General features: G+C 46.0%; 2 protein-coding genes and 1 pseudogene across 3 annotated transcripts; 1 reads left to right on the forward strand and 2 right to left on the reverse strand.

Moving 5' to 3' along the window:
• Positions 1-11,994, forward strand: LOC112896491 (annotated as a pseudogene).
• A 211-nt stretch (positions 11,995-12,205) lies between these two features.
• Positions 12,206-15,769, reverse strand: LOC112897224 (GDP-mannose 3,5-epimerase 1). 2 transcript variants are annotated; one of them, XM_025965472.1, is made up of 7 exons: positions 15,612-15,769; positions 14,186-14,602; positions 13,546-13,639; positions 13,317-13,446; positions 13,082-13,214; positions 12,769-12,976; positions 12,452-12,613 (listed from the first exon to the last, which is right to left on the reverse strand). In XM_025965472.1, exons 2-7 carry the CDS (start codon positions 14,599-14,601, stop codon positions 12,452-12,454), a joined length of 1,143 nt encoding a protein of 380 aa, XP_025821257.1. In that variant the 5' UTR covers position 14,602; positions 15,612-15,769. The 2 variants fall into 2 exon arrangements, with proteins under 2 accessions (XP_025821258.1, XP_025821257.1); XM_025965473.1 differs by lacking the exon at positions 15,612-15,769 and having other exon boundaries at positions 12,206-12,613; positions 14,186-14,601.
• A 1,225-nt stretch (positions 15,770-16,994) lies between these two features.
• Positions 16,995-18,461, reverse strand: LOC112896862 (pentatricopeptide repeat-containing protein At4g16835, mitochondrial-like). The gene has a single exon (XM_025964985.1). It carries the CDS (start codon positions 18,402-18,404, stop codon positions 16,995-16,997), a length of 1,410 nt encoding a protein of 469 aa, XP_025820770.1. The 5' UTR covers positions 18,405-18,461.
• Between the last annotated feature and the right edge of the window lie 280 nt (positions 18,462-18,741).

Here is an 18,741-nt window from a genome sequence, read left to right on the forward strand (position 1 = left end):
TGTGCCAAGTTTGATATGGCACTGACTCACCTGAAGATTTTTCATATTGAGTTTTATGCATTTATTTCCCAGCACAGTGCATATATAACTTATGTTAGCCCCTTTTCAGCTAGGGTTTTTGGCCAACATCAAGGAACAGTTCCCCCAAGACCAAATTTGCCTCTTGAAAATTCAGTTGCTTCAACTGGTTTGGAACAACTCAGACCTGCAGAAATGGAGCGACGAATGAAATTGCTGCGAGACAATAGGTTATGTGATTATTTGAAACACCCACACAATGTTCTCTTCAGACACATGGATCAAGCTGCATTTCTATTTTTTCCCGGGAAAAAGCATTGTGTATGATAGTTTAAATGTGCATGTTTTGTGTTTGAGAAAAGGATGCGGACAAATCTTCCAGTTATCATACACAGAAAATGGCAAACAATATTATCTCGTATTATTTAGCTCTGTTGAGTGCTGTTTCCATTTACAGAGAATTGCAGAAATTACATATGAAGTTCGTTATTGGAAAGGTTTTGCAAGAATCTGAGTTTTGGGCAGCAAGAAAGGTAATACTCATTGATAAATTGTATCTACATACATTTAAAAAACAACGTGGTACATTTTATGTTTATTGACTTTCTTCAGTTGAAACCATTATCTATTTATGGCTTTTGTACAGAACTTACTTGATGATGAGGCAAAAAAAGCATCAAAGCAAAGGCCAGGTTTCAAGAGTGCTATGCTAGATGTCAGGCCATTCGCAGTTCGGGTATGTCACTGAAATCTATAGTTGTAGGCACATACTTTTGTATTGACATATAATTTGGTTTTCCTTCATTGAATTTGGTGATCTGATGGTAGTCAAACTATTGAATTCTACTTTCTGCATTTCAGACAAACAAGGTGATTTTCCGTCCTACTACTGAGATAATCCATCACGTATGTTCTTTCTTCTCTCATAATTTCTTGAAACATCACCTAGATTCAGGTCTGCATGATAGCATTTTTTGTGCCGGATCTTATGTTATTCAAAGGGGTTCAACAATAAACAACTTAAAACCTTTATGTAGCAGGATCTACAGCCCATCTTCTTCCTTCGTAACTGCAATGTAGGAAGGCATAATCCCTTGTTAAGCAATTTAAACTTAATGTAACTGTAGTTTCGTTCTGCTGTGTACCTGTTAAACTAGATCACCTGAGCTGGACTGCTGAAAAGCTTGCTAGCACCCAATCCAGCCTGGTTATGCCAGGACCCAAATTTGCAAGCCCATCCTTGCTCTGAACTTATTTATGCCTGTATAACTGAGCCACACGGTTTTACTAAAGCAAGTACTGAAGCTGAATTATGAGACTGCTGGTCTGCGTTTATGAATTGTTGACAAAGTATTAACAAATACTTGTTTCTACTTCAAGTAATATATCCTTTGATGTTTTCAGATTTTTATGGAAAAGCCCGCTGTCCATCAGGCATTTTTTGGATTTTGTTCCAGAAAAGGTTAGATTGTGCCAATTTTTGTTATGGGTGTGTCATCATATGCCTAACGAAAGCTCCAGCTTAAATTAATGCTAGTTCCATAATTATTGTGCAGGAGCAACTGGTTACTGATTTCTTATTTTCCTCTGTTTCTAATTTACACTCCTTTTCACCCAATTTCATCCTTCGAGGATAGATATCAGAGAAAGATTTTTGGTCAAAATATTTTGATGCTGAGAAACTCAGGGGAAAAATTACTGCGGCAGCAGCAGCAGCTGTAGCTGCTGAAGATGAGGTATTAGCTGTTTTCCTGAAGAGTGATGATATACTAGCCAATGAGGCAAAGTTTAAGGTACAATTTTAGTAACTAATTGTTATAACTCTGCATATTAATTTCCATGCCTTGGTGTCATTTATCAGGATATATTTTTAGTGATTCAGTTTTGACTGTAGATAAAACAAGTTGATCCAACGTTAAACATAGAAGCAGATGCAGGAGATTATTACAATCATCTTCTGGTGTGTTAGTACTCCTGCTACCATGGCTTTGTACCTGTAACTTCACTAAAGTGGTTTTATAGTTTCTCATGTTGAGCAGGTCTGCCTGCTATTTTGATCCTAGTGTCATGAAGTGTGTATCATTTTTGGGCATGTAGGACCACAGGATTCTCCGTGATGGAAGTAAACAGACAGTTGATACTGATAATGAATTGGCCATCAGAACATTGTCTCAGGATCTGAATCAGCATGCTGCTGCTGTTCTTGAAGGGAGATCTCAAGGTAGAATTTGTGGACTCAGACCAAAATACTTCGTGACTGTTATGAATAGCACTTGCATTCATTATGAGCGTTCTTTTTTTTTTGAAAAGCTCATTATGAGGGTTCTAGGCCCAATATATATATGTACTGGTGTGTATATACACAAAACCCCTTATATGATGGGGAAAATAAGACAGGAATATATAATCAAATAACAATGTCTCATTTTATTGTTTGATACTTAAAAAATTGATTTCTTGAGCATGTTAAAATGTTATTAGCAATATGAATTATCATATTAGCATCATGAATTTAAGGATGCTAATATTTATCTATTATTCCTTGAATAAAATTGTGAAAGTTGTCTTGCTTGCCATACACATCCTTTACAAGTTTTACACAAACAATTAGTCCTAAGTTCAAACTGCTGTCTGGTTGCAAACTATATTTTTGTGTTAGTTGCTCTGTGACACTCCATGGAGCCTATCTGTCTCCCTAAACAGCAGATCCCATGTTGAACGGCATTTCTGCATCTGCAATTTGCTCACTGTTAGTTCCAGGATACTTCAGAAGGTGATTATGTCGTGTTACATTTGTCTCGCAGGTGTAAAATTAACTGATACGAAGACTGTAGCAGAAGCACTTGCAAGGTTAAAGAAGGGTGAGTCGGTTAGAAACCGTAGTTCAGTTCATTAAGTCTTTTCTCCATCCGTAAGAAATTGTGCTGATGGATTATTAACTGCAGAACCATCTTCTAGCTATATTACTGATGGTACTAATCATGAGAGATTGGTAAAGGTGCCCCGCGTGACTTATATGGAGGATCTGCAAGCCCCACGAAATCTCCCCTATGCACCACTTTGTATAAAGGTAAGGTCAGTGCTGATGTCTTAATAGTAGGTATATCAAGCAAAACAAGATACTGAATACCTGTGAATTTTCTCCTTTTTAATTAGAATCCTGGAGATTATTTTGATTATCAGCAAGCAAATGCTCTGAGATCTATAGGCGGCAGCAATGATGGAAAAAAGGCCTGTGACTGAAGCCTGAGCACTGATGATGTGTTCTTTCTTTTGATTGATCAAGTATCTTCTATAAAAGTTAATAGGTTGAACTGTTGTGATGTTAATTCAAATGAGGCTCTTAAGGTAAAATGATTTCATTGCATGGACTTATTATTTTCTTTTGTTACTAGATTTTGTGGGGACTAAACAATACATTTGGCTAGTGGCCAAATCGAGAGGAATGTGCAAACGGGTGTTTAGAGAAGGGATAATTTTGAATACTGCAAGGAAACTTATCTAGGAAGCTTTGGTCGAGGCAGTTTTTGACGAGTACAAAAGCTCTGGTCTAGGAAGCTTTTTGTCAGGTATTAAAGGAAGTTTTGGTCTAGGACTACTAAGGACAATTGCAAACATGGTGATCATCTGGCACTAGACTGGATGTACAACCAAAAGCTAGGGATGACTAGGCAACTTATCTGAGATGTTCAGCCCATATAAAAACAAGATTCCTTTATTCCCTTATTTTTACTTTTTTTTTCATGTTTAGTGTTGCTAGTTTGGTGATGTCTCTTATGTTAGAACATGTTACTGGCATAAGGTTTATCAATAATAGTGTAGCTGAACTTATCAAATAGTACTCTTATTATGGCTGTAACTTTTGAGCTTCCAGTATCATCTTCTATATCCCTTCATGATCACCAGAAAAATAGTTAGCTTTGGGAATGTGGCATGTGTTAGGGAAGGAGCTAAATATGTTGGTATATAACTTCAAACTCATATGGTCCACATCAGCAAACCTGTTCTAAGTGAATTAGTTTGTGGTGTACTGTTTACTTGACAACGGATCATGATTAAGATCCATTCATCCTACCTATTAAAGCTATGTTGAATTGTCATCACTTGAATAGCTTTTTATTTTACATGCGTACTTTGCTACCATGTATTCTCTATTCTTAAGCTATCAAATTGCATTACCAGGAAAATCTAACTACCTAAATGGATGTGCCTAGGTTTTTAATGAGTTGAACAAAGGGATTTCACATTCAAGAAGACATAATCTTACGCACGAGAATCTTCTTGGTCAGCTACCCCTACAGACAGTGGATGAACTTATGGATGTGAGATGTTGTACCTATATATCTATGTACTTTTATACATTCAACCTGCTCTGTCTAGATGTTGTTTTTGTCAGGTTTTATTTGAAATTATATTTTTTGTTGAGTTGTATATACTTTGTGATGTCATTCTATTTTGTCACTACCATATTAAATTTCATACTCATGAATTTGAACTCGTGTGTATTGATGGAATTTCTGTAAATTGTATCTTTTCTCAGCATTGGACAGACATACAGGAACTACTGCATCATTTTTGGTCATCATATCCAATAACAAATGCAGTCCTCTGTAACAAGGTATTCTTTCTCTCATCTTTATCTGTACTTCTCTGCGGCTGATAGTGGTAGGTGGAAATTAGTACCTTAGCTTAGTGTCTAGCTGACTTTTGGTTCCTGGAATCATTTTACGAATGTTATTACCATATTCTAAAACTCGCTATTGCCATTATAAGTGCTAAGTTAACTAATATTAGTACAGGGAGAAATGAGCAGTCTCATTTGTTGACTGGTGAATTTGAGGTACCAGCATGGTTTACTGATCTGTACCATTGCTAACTTTTAGGACTAGATGCGGTATTAATTGGACATCCTCCAAGTTATTTATCTTCAGCTGTTATATGTTCCGTTCAACAAACTCATTTTGCATACAAACATTGATTTGGTAGGAAAACCGTGCTTAAGAAAAGTTCAGAATATTTCGTTGTTCAGAGTATCGTCCACAAGAGAACTGAAAGTTAGTTAATATGTGTTGGTTTGAAGGTTTCGTTTCCACATTACTTAAGTTAGTCCAATAGGCTAGCCAGCCAGTAAAACTGCTACCACCTCCATTCGCTAATATATGTCGTTCCAACAGCACAGAAAGACTTGCAGCTAGTACAAACCTCCGGTCGGAAACGTCATTTATTTCCAACCAGAGGGAGCACATAACAATATCCTTTATTGAATAAAAAAGGACCGGAGTGTTTCAAAATTTCTAGGCCCAGATTAGGTGGTAGGTAGTCTACTAGCGTGCAGCTCGCTCACGTGCTGCCTAGGTGTCCTGGCATACAGTGTGGGAGGAGGTGCTGGAGTAGAAAGTGGGGAAGGAGGTGAAATAAAGGCGTGTTTGTGTTTGATAGTGTTTGATAGGGCTCCGGCTCCTTAAAAAATGTTAATGGTTCCAGCTCCGACTTCTCTGCTGGAGCGGCTTGTCTGGTGGAGCTGAAGCCGTTTAAAAAAAGTATTGGGTAAACAGCTTCTTCATATTATCTAAAAGGACAAAATATCCAAATTACCTTTGTTTTTCTTTTTTTTCTATTTTTCTTCTTATTTTTTCACATGCTCTCTCTTTCTCCCATTCCCCCTCGCTGCCCACGCCGCTCTCGCGGCCTCCCTCGCGCTCCGGCCGCGGCGGCCAGCCGCACGCTCCTCGCCCTCCCTCCCGCCACTGGCTGCGCGCTCCGGTCCGCGCCACCGGCCGCCTCCGCCCCGCCTCGGCCCGGCCGCGCGCTCCTCGCCCTCCCTCCCGCCGCAGGTACCTCCACCCGCTCCTCCATCTGCTGCCGCGGGCCCCATCGTCCACGCCGTCGGCCGTCCTCCACCCTCCTCTCGCTGCTGTGCTGCCGCGGGCACCTGGGGGCAGGGATGGCAAAGGGTGAGGCGGAGCTGGACGGAGCTACGTTTTCTGGCTCCGCCTCCCCAAAGTGCTCCAGAGAGCGTCTTTTCCGGAGCTCTGGAGCTGGAGCCGATGGTGAAACATTCGGTTTGGCAGGGCTTCGGCTGGAGCCAGTTTTGGAGCCGCTCGTGGAACGCTGCCAAAGGGGTCCTAAGAGTGGGTAGGAGGAGAGGCTACTGAGGAAGAGCCATCAAGGGCGGCATGGTGTGAGACAGAATTGGCAGCAGGTGCCAGGTGGTGACTGTTAAGCAGCATGTCTACTTTAGGCTCATGGCCTATATTCCTCTCTGTACATATACACATCAAGACTCCACTATTGACTCAACTATTCATTGCCATCTTCATTCACGGTAACATGGAATCAGAGCAGGTAGGGTTAGGGTAAGGAGCGTCACCTCCGCATCCACCCGAGATCCGGTTTTCTTTGGCCCGCCGCCCGTCCGCCAGTTGCCTCCCGTGCGCGCGCCGCGCTCAGGGCGCCGCTTGCGCCGCCTGTCGCGGCCCTCCCGTCCGCCGCCCGTCGTGGCTGTTCGTCGCCCGTCGCAGCCCTCCCATCCGCCGCCCGCCCGTCACGGATTGGCCCCTCCACCCGTCGAGGTTGTGCCGCTCCACCCGTCGCAGACCGGCACCTCCGCTCGTCGCGGACGCACCGTTCCGCCACTCGCGCCTCCATCCTCCGTCCGCGTGCCTTTGGTTTTCTCCTGCTGCAGCCTGTCCCTGACCACCGCCTGTCAGGGATCACGAGCTGCAGCTGCTGCCTGCTAGTTGGCTGCATCCTCTGCTTCTCGTCTCCAGCTGCATCGGATCATCTGCAGCTGGATCCAGGCCGTCCACACGTGGTTCTGCTCTGTTCTGGGGGTGTGTGGCTGCTCTGTTCTGGGGGTGTGCTGCTGCTCTGCTCTGTTCACCATGGCTCAGATCAGTCCCATTGTTATTAATATCACTCTTGATGGTTCCAATTATCCGGAGTGGTCCTTTTGTGTTGAAACTACTCTGAGAGGTCATGGTCTTTACTCCCACCTCACTGATGATCCACCTAAGTCTGATGGCAATAATGCTAGTATTATCACCACATGGCAAATAAATGATGGGAAGGTGATGGCTACCATGGTTAATAGCATTAAACAGTCCATGATTATGAGTCTCAGAAAGTTTAAAACAGCTAAGCAAATATGGTCTGCTCTAAAGCAGCGTTATGTTCAGGGCAGTGGTGCTCTTCTCCATAATCTCATGCAGCAAATTCATGTCATTGAGCAAGGTGATATGTCTATTGATGACTATTATTCTGCTTATGACCGTTTGATGGGTTCATTGACTTCCAGCTGACTGCCCAGCCCACAAATTCATTGAAAAATTTCTGACATATCGTTTTGTCATGGGAGTGAATCCAGAATTTGATTCCATTCGTACTCAGCTGCTTCATAATTCATCTACTTTAACCATGGACCAAGCCTTAGCTGAATTACTTGCTGAAGAGACACGCCTGCAGTCTATGTCTTCTTTATCCACTGTGACAATGCCCCATAGTGTGCTGGCAGCCTCTCAGCGGATCATTGTACCTAGAGGTACATCTTCAGAGCCATGTAAGCATTGTGGCAAGACTACTCATCTATCGGCAAATTGTTTTTCTGCATATCCTGAGAAGCTAGCTGAGTATCGTGCCCGTCGAGCTTCTCGTGCTGCTCGTGGCCGTGGTACCTCTTCTACTGTTCAAGATGGTTCCGTCTCTGTTGCTGCTGCTTCATCTGTTGATGCCTCTAGCCGGCTTGGGTTCTTGATTCCGGGGCCTCCTTTCACGTGACATCTGATCAGTCTCAGTTGGTTACTTGCAAGCCAATCACTGACGGTGCCTCTATTCAGACAGCTGATGGTACATCCTGTTATATTACTCATCGGGGTTCTCTTTGTAATACCAAATTTTCTGTCCCTGATGTCTCATTTGTACCTAAGTTGTCCATGAATCTTCTTTCAGTGGGCCAAATTGCTGATCATAATTGTTTTATTGGATTTGATGACTCATCTTGTTTTATTCAGGATCGTCAAAGCGGGATTGTGATTGGGACTGGCCATCGCCGTAGAGGTACTTCTAACCTCTACATTTTGGACACCTTGCGTCTTCCTTCTTCCAATGCTCGTGTGTCATCTATTTCATCATCATCTCCATCATCCTTCACAAAGTGGCATCATCGACTTGGTCATCTCTGCGGGTCTCGCTTGTCCACATTAGTACATCAGGGCTATTTAGGTCATACATCTGTCGAGTCTAACTTTCATTGCAAGGGTTGTAAGCTTGGAAAACAGATTCAACTTCCCTATCCTTCTAGTGTCTCTCACTCTGCTAAACCCTTTGATCTTATTCACTCAGATGTATGGGGTCCAGCTCCTTTTGCTACTAAAGGTGGCCATAAATATTATGTTATCTTCGTTGATGATCACTCTCGATACACTTGGCTCTACTTTATGAAACACCGGTCCCAATTATATTCTATTTATCAGTCTTTTACTCGCATGGTTCATACTCAATTTTCCACCTCTATTAAAATTTTTCGTTCTGACTCTGGTGGAGAATATTTGTCTGATCTTTTTCGCCAGTTTCTGGTCTCTGAAGGTACTCTTCCTCAGCTCTCATGCCCTAGAGCCCATCCTCAAAATGGTGTAGCTGAACGCAAACATCGTCATATCATTGAAACTGCTAGGACTCTTCTAATTGCCTCCTTTGTTCCCCCTCACTTTTAGGGGGAAGCGGTCTCAATATCTGTTTATCTTATTAATAGACAACCGTCATCCAAACTATCTGGTAAGTGTCCTGGTGAAGTTCTTTTTGGCACTCCTCCTTGCTATGACCATCTTCGGGTGTTTGGATGTACCTGCTATGTTTTGCTTCCATCTCGTGAGCGAACTAAGTTGACAGCTCAGTCGGCTGAATGTGTTTTTTTAGGATATAGTCCTGAGCATAAGGGTTATCGTTTTTATGATCCTTCCACTCGTCGCATGCGTATCTCTCGTGATGTGACATTTGTTGAGGATCGTCCTTTCTTTTATAACCCTTCTACCCATTCATCATCTTCTTCTACAGAATCTACATCTTTTCTTTACCTTCCTCCTATTTTATCTGGTGATGATCCACCTTCGTCTACACCAACTCCTCTTGATGACACTCCACCACCTCCTAATGACACTCCACCAATCCCATCTCCACCATGTAAACCACCCATAACACGTGTTTACACACGTCGCTCTACCACTCATCTACAGCCTCCATCTAGTCCATCTTCCTCGGCCAGTCCCGATGCTCCTGTTTTGGTTGATTCTAATGCTCCTGATGAGTCACAGGTTGGGCCTAGCTACAATCTGCGTGATCGCGCCAATATTCAGCCACCTCATAAATTGAGATTTCCACGTGCCAGTGCTATTCTTGATGAGCCATCCACTTATCATGAAGCTTCTATCATTCCGGAATGGCAGGCTGCTATGTCTGAGGAGCTCGCTGCACTTGAGCGCATAGGTACTTGGGATATTGTTCCATTACCACCTCATACAGTCCCTATCACATGTAAATGGGTCTTCAAAGTTAAAACCAAATCCGATGGTTCTATTGAGCGATATAAAGCTCGTCTGGCTGCCCAAGGTTTTCAGCAGACTCAAGGCTGTGATTATGATGAGACTTTTGCTCCTGTTGCTCACATGACCACGGTTCGTACTCTGATTGCCGTGGCTGCTTCTAAGTCCTGGGATATCTCTCAGATGGATGTTAAGAATGCCTTTCTTCATGGTGATTTACATGAGGCAGTTTATATGCAGCCACTGCCAGGTGTTAATGCACCTCCAAGATATGTTTGCTGTCTTCGTCGTGCCTTATATGGTCTTAAATAGGCTCCCCGTGCTTGGTTTGAACACTTTGTATCGGTGATAAGAGCTGCTGCACATGATCCTGCCTCATTTGTTCATCTCTCTCCACGTGGTCGCACTTTGCTGCTTCTATATGTTGATGATATGCTAATTACTGGAGATGATGTTGATCATATTATTCATGTGAAGCAACAACTTGGCGAGCAATTTCAGATGTCTGACTTGGGCCCTCTCAGTTATTTTCTAGGAATTGAGGTCTTGCATTCTTCCAAGGGCTATTATCTCTCTCAATCCAAGTATATACGAGACCTTATTGCACGCTCTAGCATTACTGACAATCGAACAGTTGCCACACCCATGGACCTTCACTTGCAGCTTCGTCCTACAGAGGGTGCTCCTCTTGAGGATCCCTCTCGATATAGGCATATTGTGGGCAGTCTTGTTTATCTCGCTGTCATCAGACCTGACATTGCTCATGCCGTACATATCTTAAGCCAGTTTGTGAGTGCTCCAACTTCAGTTCACTTTGGACATTTGCTTCGTGTGCTAAGATACTTGAGGGGGACATCATCTCAGTGTTTATTCTATGCTCATAATAGCCCGCTTTGTCTTCATGCCTATTCCGATGCCACTTGGGCGAGTGATCCAACTGATCGCCGTTCTGTCACTGGTTATTGTATTTTTCTTGGATCATCTCCTCTAGCATGGAAGTCCAAGAAGCAGTCAGCTGTCTCTCGGTCTAGTACCGAGGCAGAACTTCGGGCCCTTGCTACCACCACTTCTGAGATTATATGGCTTCGATGGCTATTGGCTGATTTTGGTGTTTCTTGTGATGCTCCCACACCTCTTCTATGTGATAATACTGAAGCCATACAGATTACCAAAGACCCTGTGAAGCATGAACTTACAAAGCATATTGGTGTTGATGCTTCCTTCACTCGGTCTCACTGTCACCAAAACACGATTGCTTTTCAGTATGTGCCTTCCGAACTGCAAGTGGCAGATTTCTTTACTAAAGCACAAACTCGAGAGCAACATCGGTTACATATGCTCAAACTCAATGCTTCGGATCCTCCACCTCCGCCTTGATTTTGAGGGGAGGTGTTAAGCACCATGTCTACTTTAGGCCCATGGCCCATATTCCTCTCTGTACGTATACACATCAAGACTCCACTATTGACTCAACTATTCATTGCCATCTTCATTCACGGTAACAGTGACATCTGGCAGCTGCTGAGGTCGAATTGAACTGCTTAAGCAGACCCCCCCTGCCACGCAGTGGCCGTCTGCTGAGGCCCTAATCAGTTTGGCTGTCCGCAGCTTAGCACCAAGGCACCACCGATTTTTTAAACACTTCCATGCAAAGGCTAACATCGAGAAAAATCAGCTTGTAAGGGCCCTATTATGGTTTTTAATCATATCTGATACTGGAGTTGCCATACGACGAAACATTGCTTGACCAGTATTTGCATGGCATGCATTTCTTTGTAATTCTAGTTGCTTAATCAGTTGCCTGTTAACTTGTTTCGAAGGTCGAAAGGTTGAAGGGTGCAATGGCACAGATATACCGAAAGCTGCAGGTAAATCTTTATCAACACAGCTGTGTCCCATCACATTTGAAAAGATGGATCGTCACGGGCAAATTCTGTTGTGCAGGATATGAAGGAATCGGCACCTCCTGAAATAAGGCACGACATGTCCCGGCTAGTAAAGGCCATGACTCAGGTCCACACCGTTCCTTTCTTGTTTCAGTTAGCATCTGTACAAAAGAGCATTCTTTCAGCTCGCTCCATTACCACGACACAGAAAACACGGGCATGCATCTTCCACACGTGTTAGGGATGGGCATTGTAATCCTTAATTGCCCGCTTGACACCTTTCACTGGAGCCCAATATGCTTTGGCTGCATCACTGCCGACCTACTATGAATGATCTCCCCTTTTAAGATGCTTACTATTTCTGCAAAGTGTACGTGTCCCCATTGAGATGCCGGCAAACTGACCCTCAAGGATTTTCCAGGCCATGGACGCTGCCTTCAGCCACGATTTGGAACAGCACCAAAAATCTTCAGAGGCAAAGAGCTAGCCCACGAGTCTGGAGCCGAGGAGAGTGGCTTCTGCCGAGGACGTGTACGTGGACCAGAACCAGCGTCCGGACCGAACGTAGTACGTGGTCCGCCAGCAGTGCAGCTGACACAGGCCGCAGTGTTACAGCGACTCTACAACCACGGCACAGTGCAGTCCATTCCGACCAGCTCGGTTGACGACTCCCTCCATCTGCTGTCTCGTCCCGTCGTTATCGACCTGCAATGCAATTCTGTGGTGCAGTTCTGAGAATCCTTATCACATTTCCATGGAATGATGGAAGAACTGGATTTTTATTGTATCATTCACAGTAAAGCACAGGGGATTTTCACTGCCCATCATCATGGCCAAAGGAGTACAACGGTGAAAGTGAAACACGCATGCAATTAACAAGATGGCACCAAAAAAAATCAACGGGGTGCTGAATGGCTAGAACATGATCGTCTCTAACCCTAGAGAGGGCCCAAACGGTACATTTGGTTGCTGCCAAAACTCTATCCAGCAGTATCCGTATCCAGTGCCTGCTCAGAGGCCCTCCTTGCCGTCGGCGGCGCGGAGGGAGCCCAGCTGCACGGGCGCCTGGGTGGACACCACCTTGGAGGACCCGTACGCCGCGACGTCGACCCCCTGCGTCTTCTCCTTCTCGATCTGCTCCTTGATCCAGAAGTAGGTGAACCTCAGCCCGTCCTGCACGCAAACTTACAGGTCCATCAGGAAATCGCTTCTTCCAAAGTCCCGTCACTGCACAACCATGTGGGCACGGGTTCTGCTTGTCTGTCTACTTCAGAGTTACCGCGATCTATGCAAAGATATACGCAGCATCTAGCAGGATAGCGACTTGCCTTGAGCTTCATGGTCGGGGCCCAGCCAAGCTTCTCCTTGATGAGGGTGTTGTCGGAGTTGCGCCCGCGGACCCCCTCCGGGCCAGGGATGTGGTGGACGGGCAGCTTCCTATCCTCAAAGCTCAGGACGATCTCGGCCATCTCGTTCATGCTCACCATCTCGTCGCTCCCGATGTTCACCGGCTCGCGGAAGTCTGACTTGGTCAACCTGGACAGAGTCGGTATGAAATCATATTGATTATTATTCCCCATTTGTACACAGGCTACGGTTTGGTTCGGTGTTTGGATGGTTTGAGAATAAGCAGCCACGTACCTCAGGACACCCTCGACGCACTCGTCGATGAAAGTGAATGATCGTGTCTGGAGGCCATCGCCCCACATCTCAAACCTCTCGGTAGATGTCTGAGCCTTTCTGCAGAAGGCAGCAGGTGCCTTCTCACGACCACCTGTAATAAGAAGGATAACATTACAAACAAATTGAGTTTATTGCCTCGTTAATCCAGCTAATGTATGGCTCAACCACTATAGAGAGGGATATATAGATTTACCTTTCCATGTTCCAAAGGGGCCATAGATGTTGTGGAAACGGCCAACGCGGCACTCGATGCCAAAGTCCTTGGTGTAGTGCTTGCAGAGCTCCTCAGTTGCAAGCTTCTCCAAGCCATAGGCATCTTGAGGCTGAAAGGTAACAGATCCAAGGAAATTCAAATTTCAGTGTTCAACCATCTCATCCGATTAACAGGAAAGGAAATGCCATTTTATTTCAGATGAACACACCTCAGCAGGCCAGGCATCAGATTCCTTCAAGCTCACATTTGTGTCAAGCTGCTTGAATTCAGGGTAAATGCATGCACTCGAAGCATAGAAGAACCTGCACGACACAAAGACACAAAACATTAGTCAATGAGTTGAATAATTTCATGTGAAGTTCAGACATCGCACTACAAAGTAAGAAACAGAAAACAGAAGTTCAGATCTGTTTCATGTGAAGTTCTCATGGTGTGCGTGCGCCCCTTACAGCCCGCGTTGTAAAGAAAACTATTATATTTTCTTCTTAATTGCAATGATACGCAGCTCTCCTGCGTATTCTCGAAAAAAAAGTAAGAAACAGAAAACAAAAATTGTTCTAATATCACCAAAGTGCTCTGTTTCTTTTCCTTCTCAGTTTGGTGAATGTCATTATCGACTTTACTACATACAGATCTGAACTGGATACTAATGGAAAATTCTGCCAGCTGACTGTACCCAGAGCTTCCCAAAGACTAACATGCATAAGAAATGCTGTTTATATGTAGTATCCAGGTTCATTACAAACTCCAGTTGAACTCCGTCAACTAGATTGGATGTGCATGTTAAGATATCATTTTTGGAGGCGGCTGCAGCATTCTCCAGCCACATAAGAAAATAGAGTGGATACCTCTTCACACCATTGATGCGTGCAGCCTCAAGCATGTTGAAACTGATCATGGTGTTGTTGTACATGATGACAGAGTGGTTTGACTGGATGAACCCCATGCCACCCATATCAGCAGCAAGATTGAATACATGGTCGACGCCTTGGGTAACCTTGAGACAGTTGTCCATGACCCTGAGGTCAACAAGGTGGAACTCATGGCAGAACATATCCTCAGTCATGTGCTCATTCTTCTTCCAGTCAGAGGCGATGATATAATGGCCTTCGCTCTTGAGACGGCGAGCAATGTGGGATCCAATGAAACCACCAGCCCCAGTAATCGAAATCCTCAGCTTCTCACTTGGCCAGTAGGGCTCCCTCTCCAGCTCAGCATAGGTGTACTCACCATAAGCGGTGACAGTCTTCTCGCTGCTCCCCATTCTGTCGTTTAACGGCATTTGAAGCAACAATCAGGACATAGAATAGTTGATTGCATAAGAATTACTCGATTTATCTATTAATATGGATGGACAGAAATGTATAATTAGGATCGCAACAAAATTGCATTGATTCAATGGCCAAAAGAAGTATGATTGAAGAGAATAGTTGGTGGGAACAGAAACGGTACATGCTACAAACCACTATATCGTGCACATCAATTGGTAAGGTCCAGCTCATCAATCATCAATGTATCGTCAACGTGTCACATGTATTATTTCATAAAAAAACAAGGTAACACCAAATTGCAAACCAATCATGGGTTGAGGGAACCTTTGCAGCAAGTCGTGCATGCAAGTGGCAAATAGATATTATCCGGTAATGGCATCACGGAATCTGAACGCGCCCAGCGCTTAAGCTTCTCAACTTCAGTACCGTTGCAGATCTGGTTGACTTAAAGCGTAAGCATGGCCAGATGAACGAGAAAGATCAAGTAAACAGAGCACAAAGCTCGTTAATAAACCCAGACATCATATGAAGCTCTGAGTATGTGCAGAACACATCTGGAGGGTAAAATTCTAAGCCTTTTAGTTTCACCCTTGCCAGTAGCAGAGTAGCAATCAATTCCAACCATTTCATGACCGAAGAAGAACAAACAGAGCAGGAAGCTCATTAACATAACTAGATATCACAGGAGGCTATGAGCATGCACAGACACATACAAAGGGTGAGATTCTAAGCCTTTTGCCTCTGTTGTTGCCTACAGCAGAGCAGGGGCGCGCCCAGTAAAAGACATGGGAGTGCGCATGCACACCCGATAACTTTTGCCAATAAAACGAATTCAGTAGACACAATACAAACATGCATGGACTTGGAATTACATCAGATCCGAACACAAATAGCCAGATAATCTTTCGAAAAAAAGTACAAATAGCCGAATAGCTTTAAGTTAGGGATTGGGCGCTCGGTTTCGCGCAGCAGGAAGGGAAGAGAAGAGAAGCGGCGGGCGTACCTGGTGGGTGGGTGCTCGTCGCCGGCGAAGGCCTGGGCACCTGGCGTAGGGCGGCGGCTGCGGGCGTGGCCCAGTCGTCGCCGCGGGAGAGCGCGGACGCGGGGTGAACGGGAGGAGAAGAGGCGAGGGAGGCCGGGTTCACGCTCTCTGAAGGCGGTCTATTTATATCGAGAACAGACAGAGGGCCAGAGCTCATGGGGTTTCTTTACTTTTGGGGGAGGAAAAATCAGAAAAGCGAACAAGCGATAGCCGATGAGCTACAAGATTGACAAGATCTTTATCACTTTTGCAAGATTGACAATATGTAACAAGGAATTAGAAGGGGTTAGCACGGAGGAAAAAATATTATGACCCGCCGCAGGTGAGGTCTGAGCATGAGTGGTAACGGATCAGAGGCTTCGATCCAACTTGACCTTTATTTTTTTATTTAAAGGAGCTGCGCTGCGCCGCTACGGTGGGGGTTACTAGCCGTAACACGCCTGACTACGATGTGATTCATCGCAGAAGCACACCGACCTTTATCTTTTTTCTCCCGCCTCTCTCATCTTTTCCTATCTTCTTCCTTCGGCTTTCCCCGTCTCCTCATCCACAGCTCCGATCGGCGGCTGCCGCCATGCTGCCCGCCCCCCGTCATCGCGCCGCTGGTCTTCTCGTTGCTCAGACCACCGCCGACCTCTCTTCTATAGCCGTCGGCTATTAGAAACCCAGCAATCCAAAACGCTAATCCCGCCACCTCGATCATCACCCGGCCGCTGATAATCTTGTCGGTGGCCACTCCCCCTCCTACCGCTCCACCCCCTCTCCTCTCACCTAGCTCGGCGGCGTGGCGAGCGGCGGCGGTGGCGGTGGACTGTTGATGGATCTTCAGCGACCCGTTGACCGTCACGTGCGGCGTAACCCTTAACATTGCCGGCTGCGGTTGGTCGTGCCGAGAAACGGACACGCTGTCGAGCCTGCGAGTGGCGCGCAGCCGTGGTGGGCCGCACGTCGGCGATCCGGTCAGAGGGTTGGCCCACCCATGACCCAACCAACCACCACCTAAGAGGGAAAAAATGAGGGGAGTGACCGCCAAGTGGGCCGCGCCCTATTCTACTCCGGCGGTCACGCGACGCCGCGCCGGCGACCCCGCGGGCTGCCACGGCCCGAGATCCATGCTTGTATTTGTTTATAATAAAATTCGTGTTTAATTTTTTTCTTCTAAATACAGTTTCGACTTAACCTAAATACGAGTCCTTTTTTTTCAAAAAAAGCGGGTACTCTATATTCTCTCCCCATTTCAAAGTGTTGGGCGTATCTGAAATTCAGATAAGTCAAACGTCGCAAAGTCTGACTAGCAACTAGTCAAAATATATGCAGTGAACAAGAGAGGGAGAGGAGGGAGAATCAGCAGCTCGCTCTCCCCACCCAGAACGTACTCCTCCTCCGTTGGTTAAACGGGCCGGCCTTAACTAAATCACGGGCCCACTGCACAGCCCAGCCCGTCGTGCCGGAATCACGCTGGCCTGCAGCAAACTCGGCAAATTCCAAATTCTTATAAACTCTACAGGCTGTCAACAGGGTGCCATAGGCAGAACGATGCGGTTCAAAGGGCATTGAGCGGATCATGCTGACAGCTCTCTCAAGGAGACCAGCTCGGCAGAGAAGATCCACCATACATGAGTAATGATCAACCCGTGGTTCAATTCCATATACTTCCTCCATTGTTTCAAAGCACTGCATTCCAAAATCACACAATCCGGTGTGGATACAAGCTGTCAATACAGCCACAAAAGTAATCCAGTCTGGCCGCACTCCTTCATCCTTCATTTTTCCAAACAACTTAATAGCTTTCCCTCCATACCCATGCTGAGCATAACCAGAAATCATGGCATTCCATGCAACCACATCCCTTGTGTGCATATCATCAAACAGCTTGCAAGCGTCGTCCAAGTTGCCGCATTTGCAGTACATGCTGACAAGTGACGTGCCCACAGTCGCACTCCTACTTAGTGGCAACTTCATACACCACTGGTGTATCTGCCTCCCAAATTCAACTGCTGACAGGTTACTACACCCAAGAAGCACACTACTTACCGTTGAAGCGTTTGGCTGCACAGTGGCATTGTCAACCATGGCCTTGAACACCCTCAGAGCATCACTGGCACGTGAATTCTTCACATATCCAGAGACCATGGCGTTCCATGAAACCAAGTTCCTCACTGGCATTGCCTCGAAGAACTCCATGGCCTTCTGCACATTGCCTTCATCCATGTACCCGGACACCATGGCGGTCCAGAGAACGGCATTCTCCTTCACCGGCGCATGCCTGAACCACTCCTCCGCCGCGGCCATGTCCCCAGAACACGCAAGTCCGGCAACCATCGCATTCCAGGAAACAGCATTCCTCACCGGCATGCCCTGGAACACGGCTTTGGCCTCCTCCAGAGCACCGTTCTTGGACAGCCCGGACACCATGGTGTTCCAGGACGTGACGTCCCGGATCGGCATCTCGGAGAAGAGCCTCCGCGCGCCGTCTACGTCGCCGTTGGCGAAGTGGCAGGATAGGAGCGTGTTGTAGGACACAGCGTCCGGGTGCGGAATTCGGTCGAACAGGTGGCGTGCGTCGGCGAAGCGGCCGGCCCCAGGCGCCCTGGCGTACCCCGCGAGGAGGCAGTTGTAGGTGGCCGTGGTCTTGACCCGCGTCGACGCAAAGGCCTCCTCGGCGCCGGCGAGGTCCCCGCGACGGACGGCCGCCGCGACGGCCGCGGTGTTGAGGCGGCGGCCGGCGGTCAGAATAGAAGGCCGCAGGGCCATTTCACGTTCGCCTCAGACTCGCACCAGGGCCGGAGACTGGCATGGCAGGAGGTTGGAGACGGCGGCGTCGACGCCGAACGGCCGGAAGGACGGTGAGCTCTGTGACGGTGAGCTCTGTTGAGCCTTCCTGGCTTCCCACCACACAAACGTCATTTTCGTCCTCTAGAATTTGATTTCCACGAAGCAGTTTAACATCTATAGATATCCGAAAGTTCAGAAATAGTTTTATACATGTTTAACTTTTTTTTGAACAAAAAGATATGAATACTAGAGCCTGTACTTTAGAGGAATGAAGATGCCAAACACACTTAATCACAAGACTCTGCATTGCAAGTTC

Source organism: Panicum hallii, chromosome 6 (genome assembly GCF_002211085.1).
Source record: "Panicum hallii strain FIL2 chromosome 6, PHallii_v3.1, whole genome shotgun sequence".
NCBI lineage: Eukaryota > Viridiplantae > Streptophyta > Magnoliopsida > Poales > Poaceae > Panicum > Panicum hallii.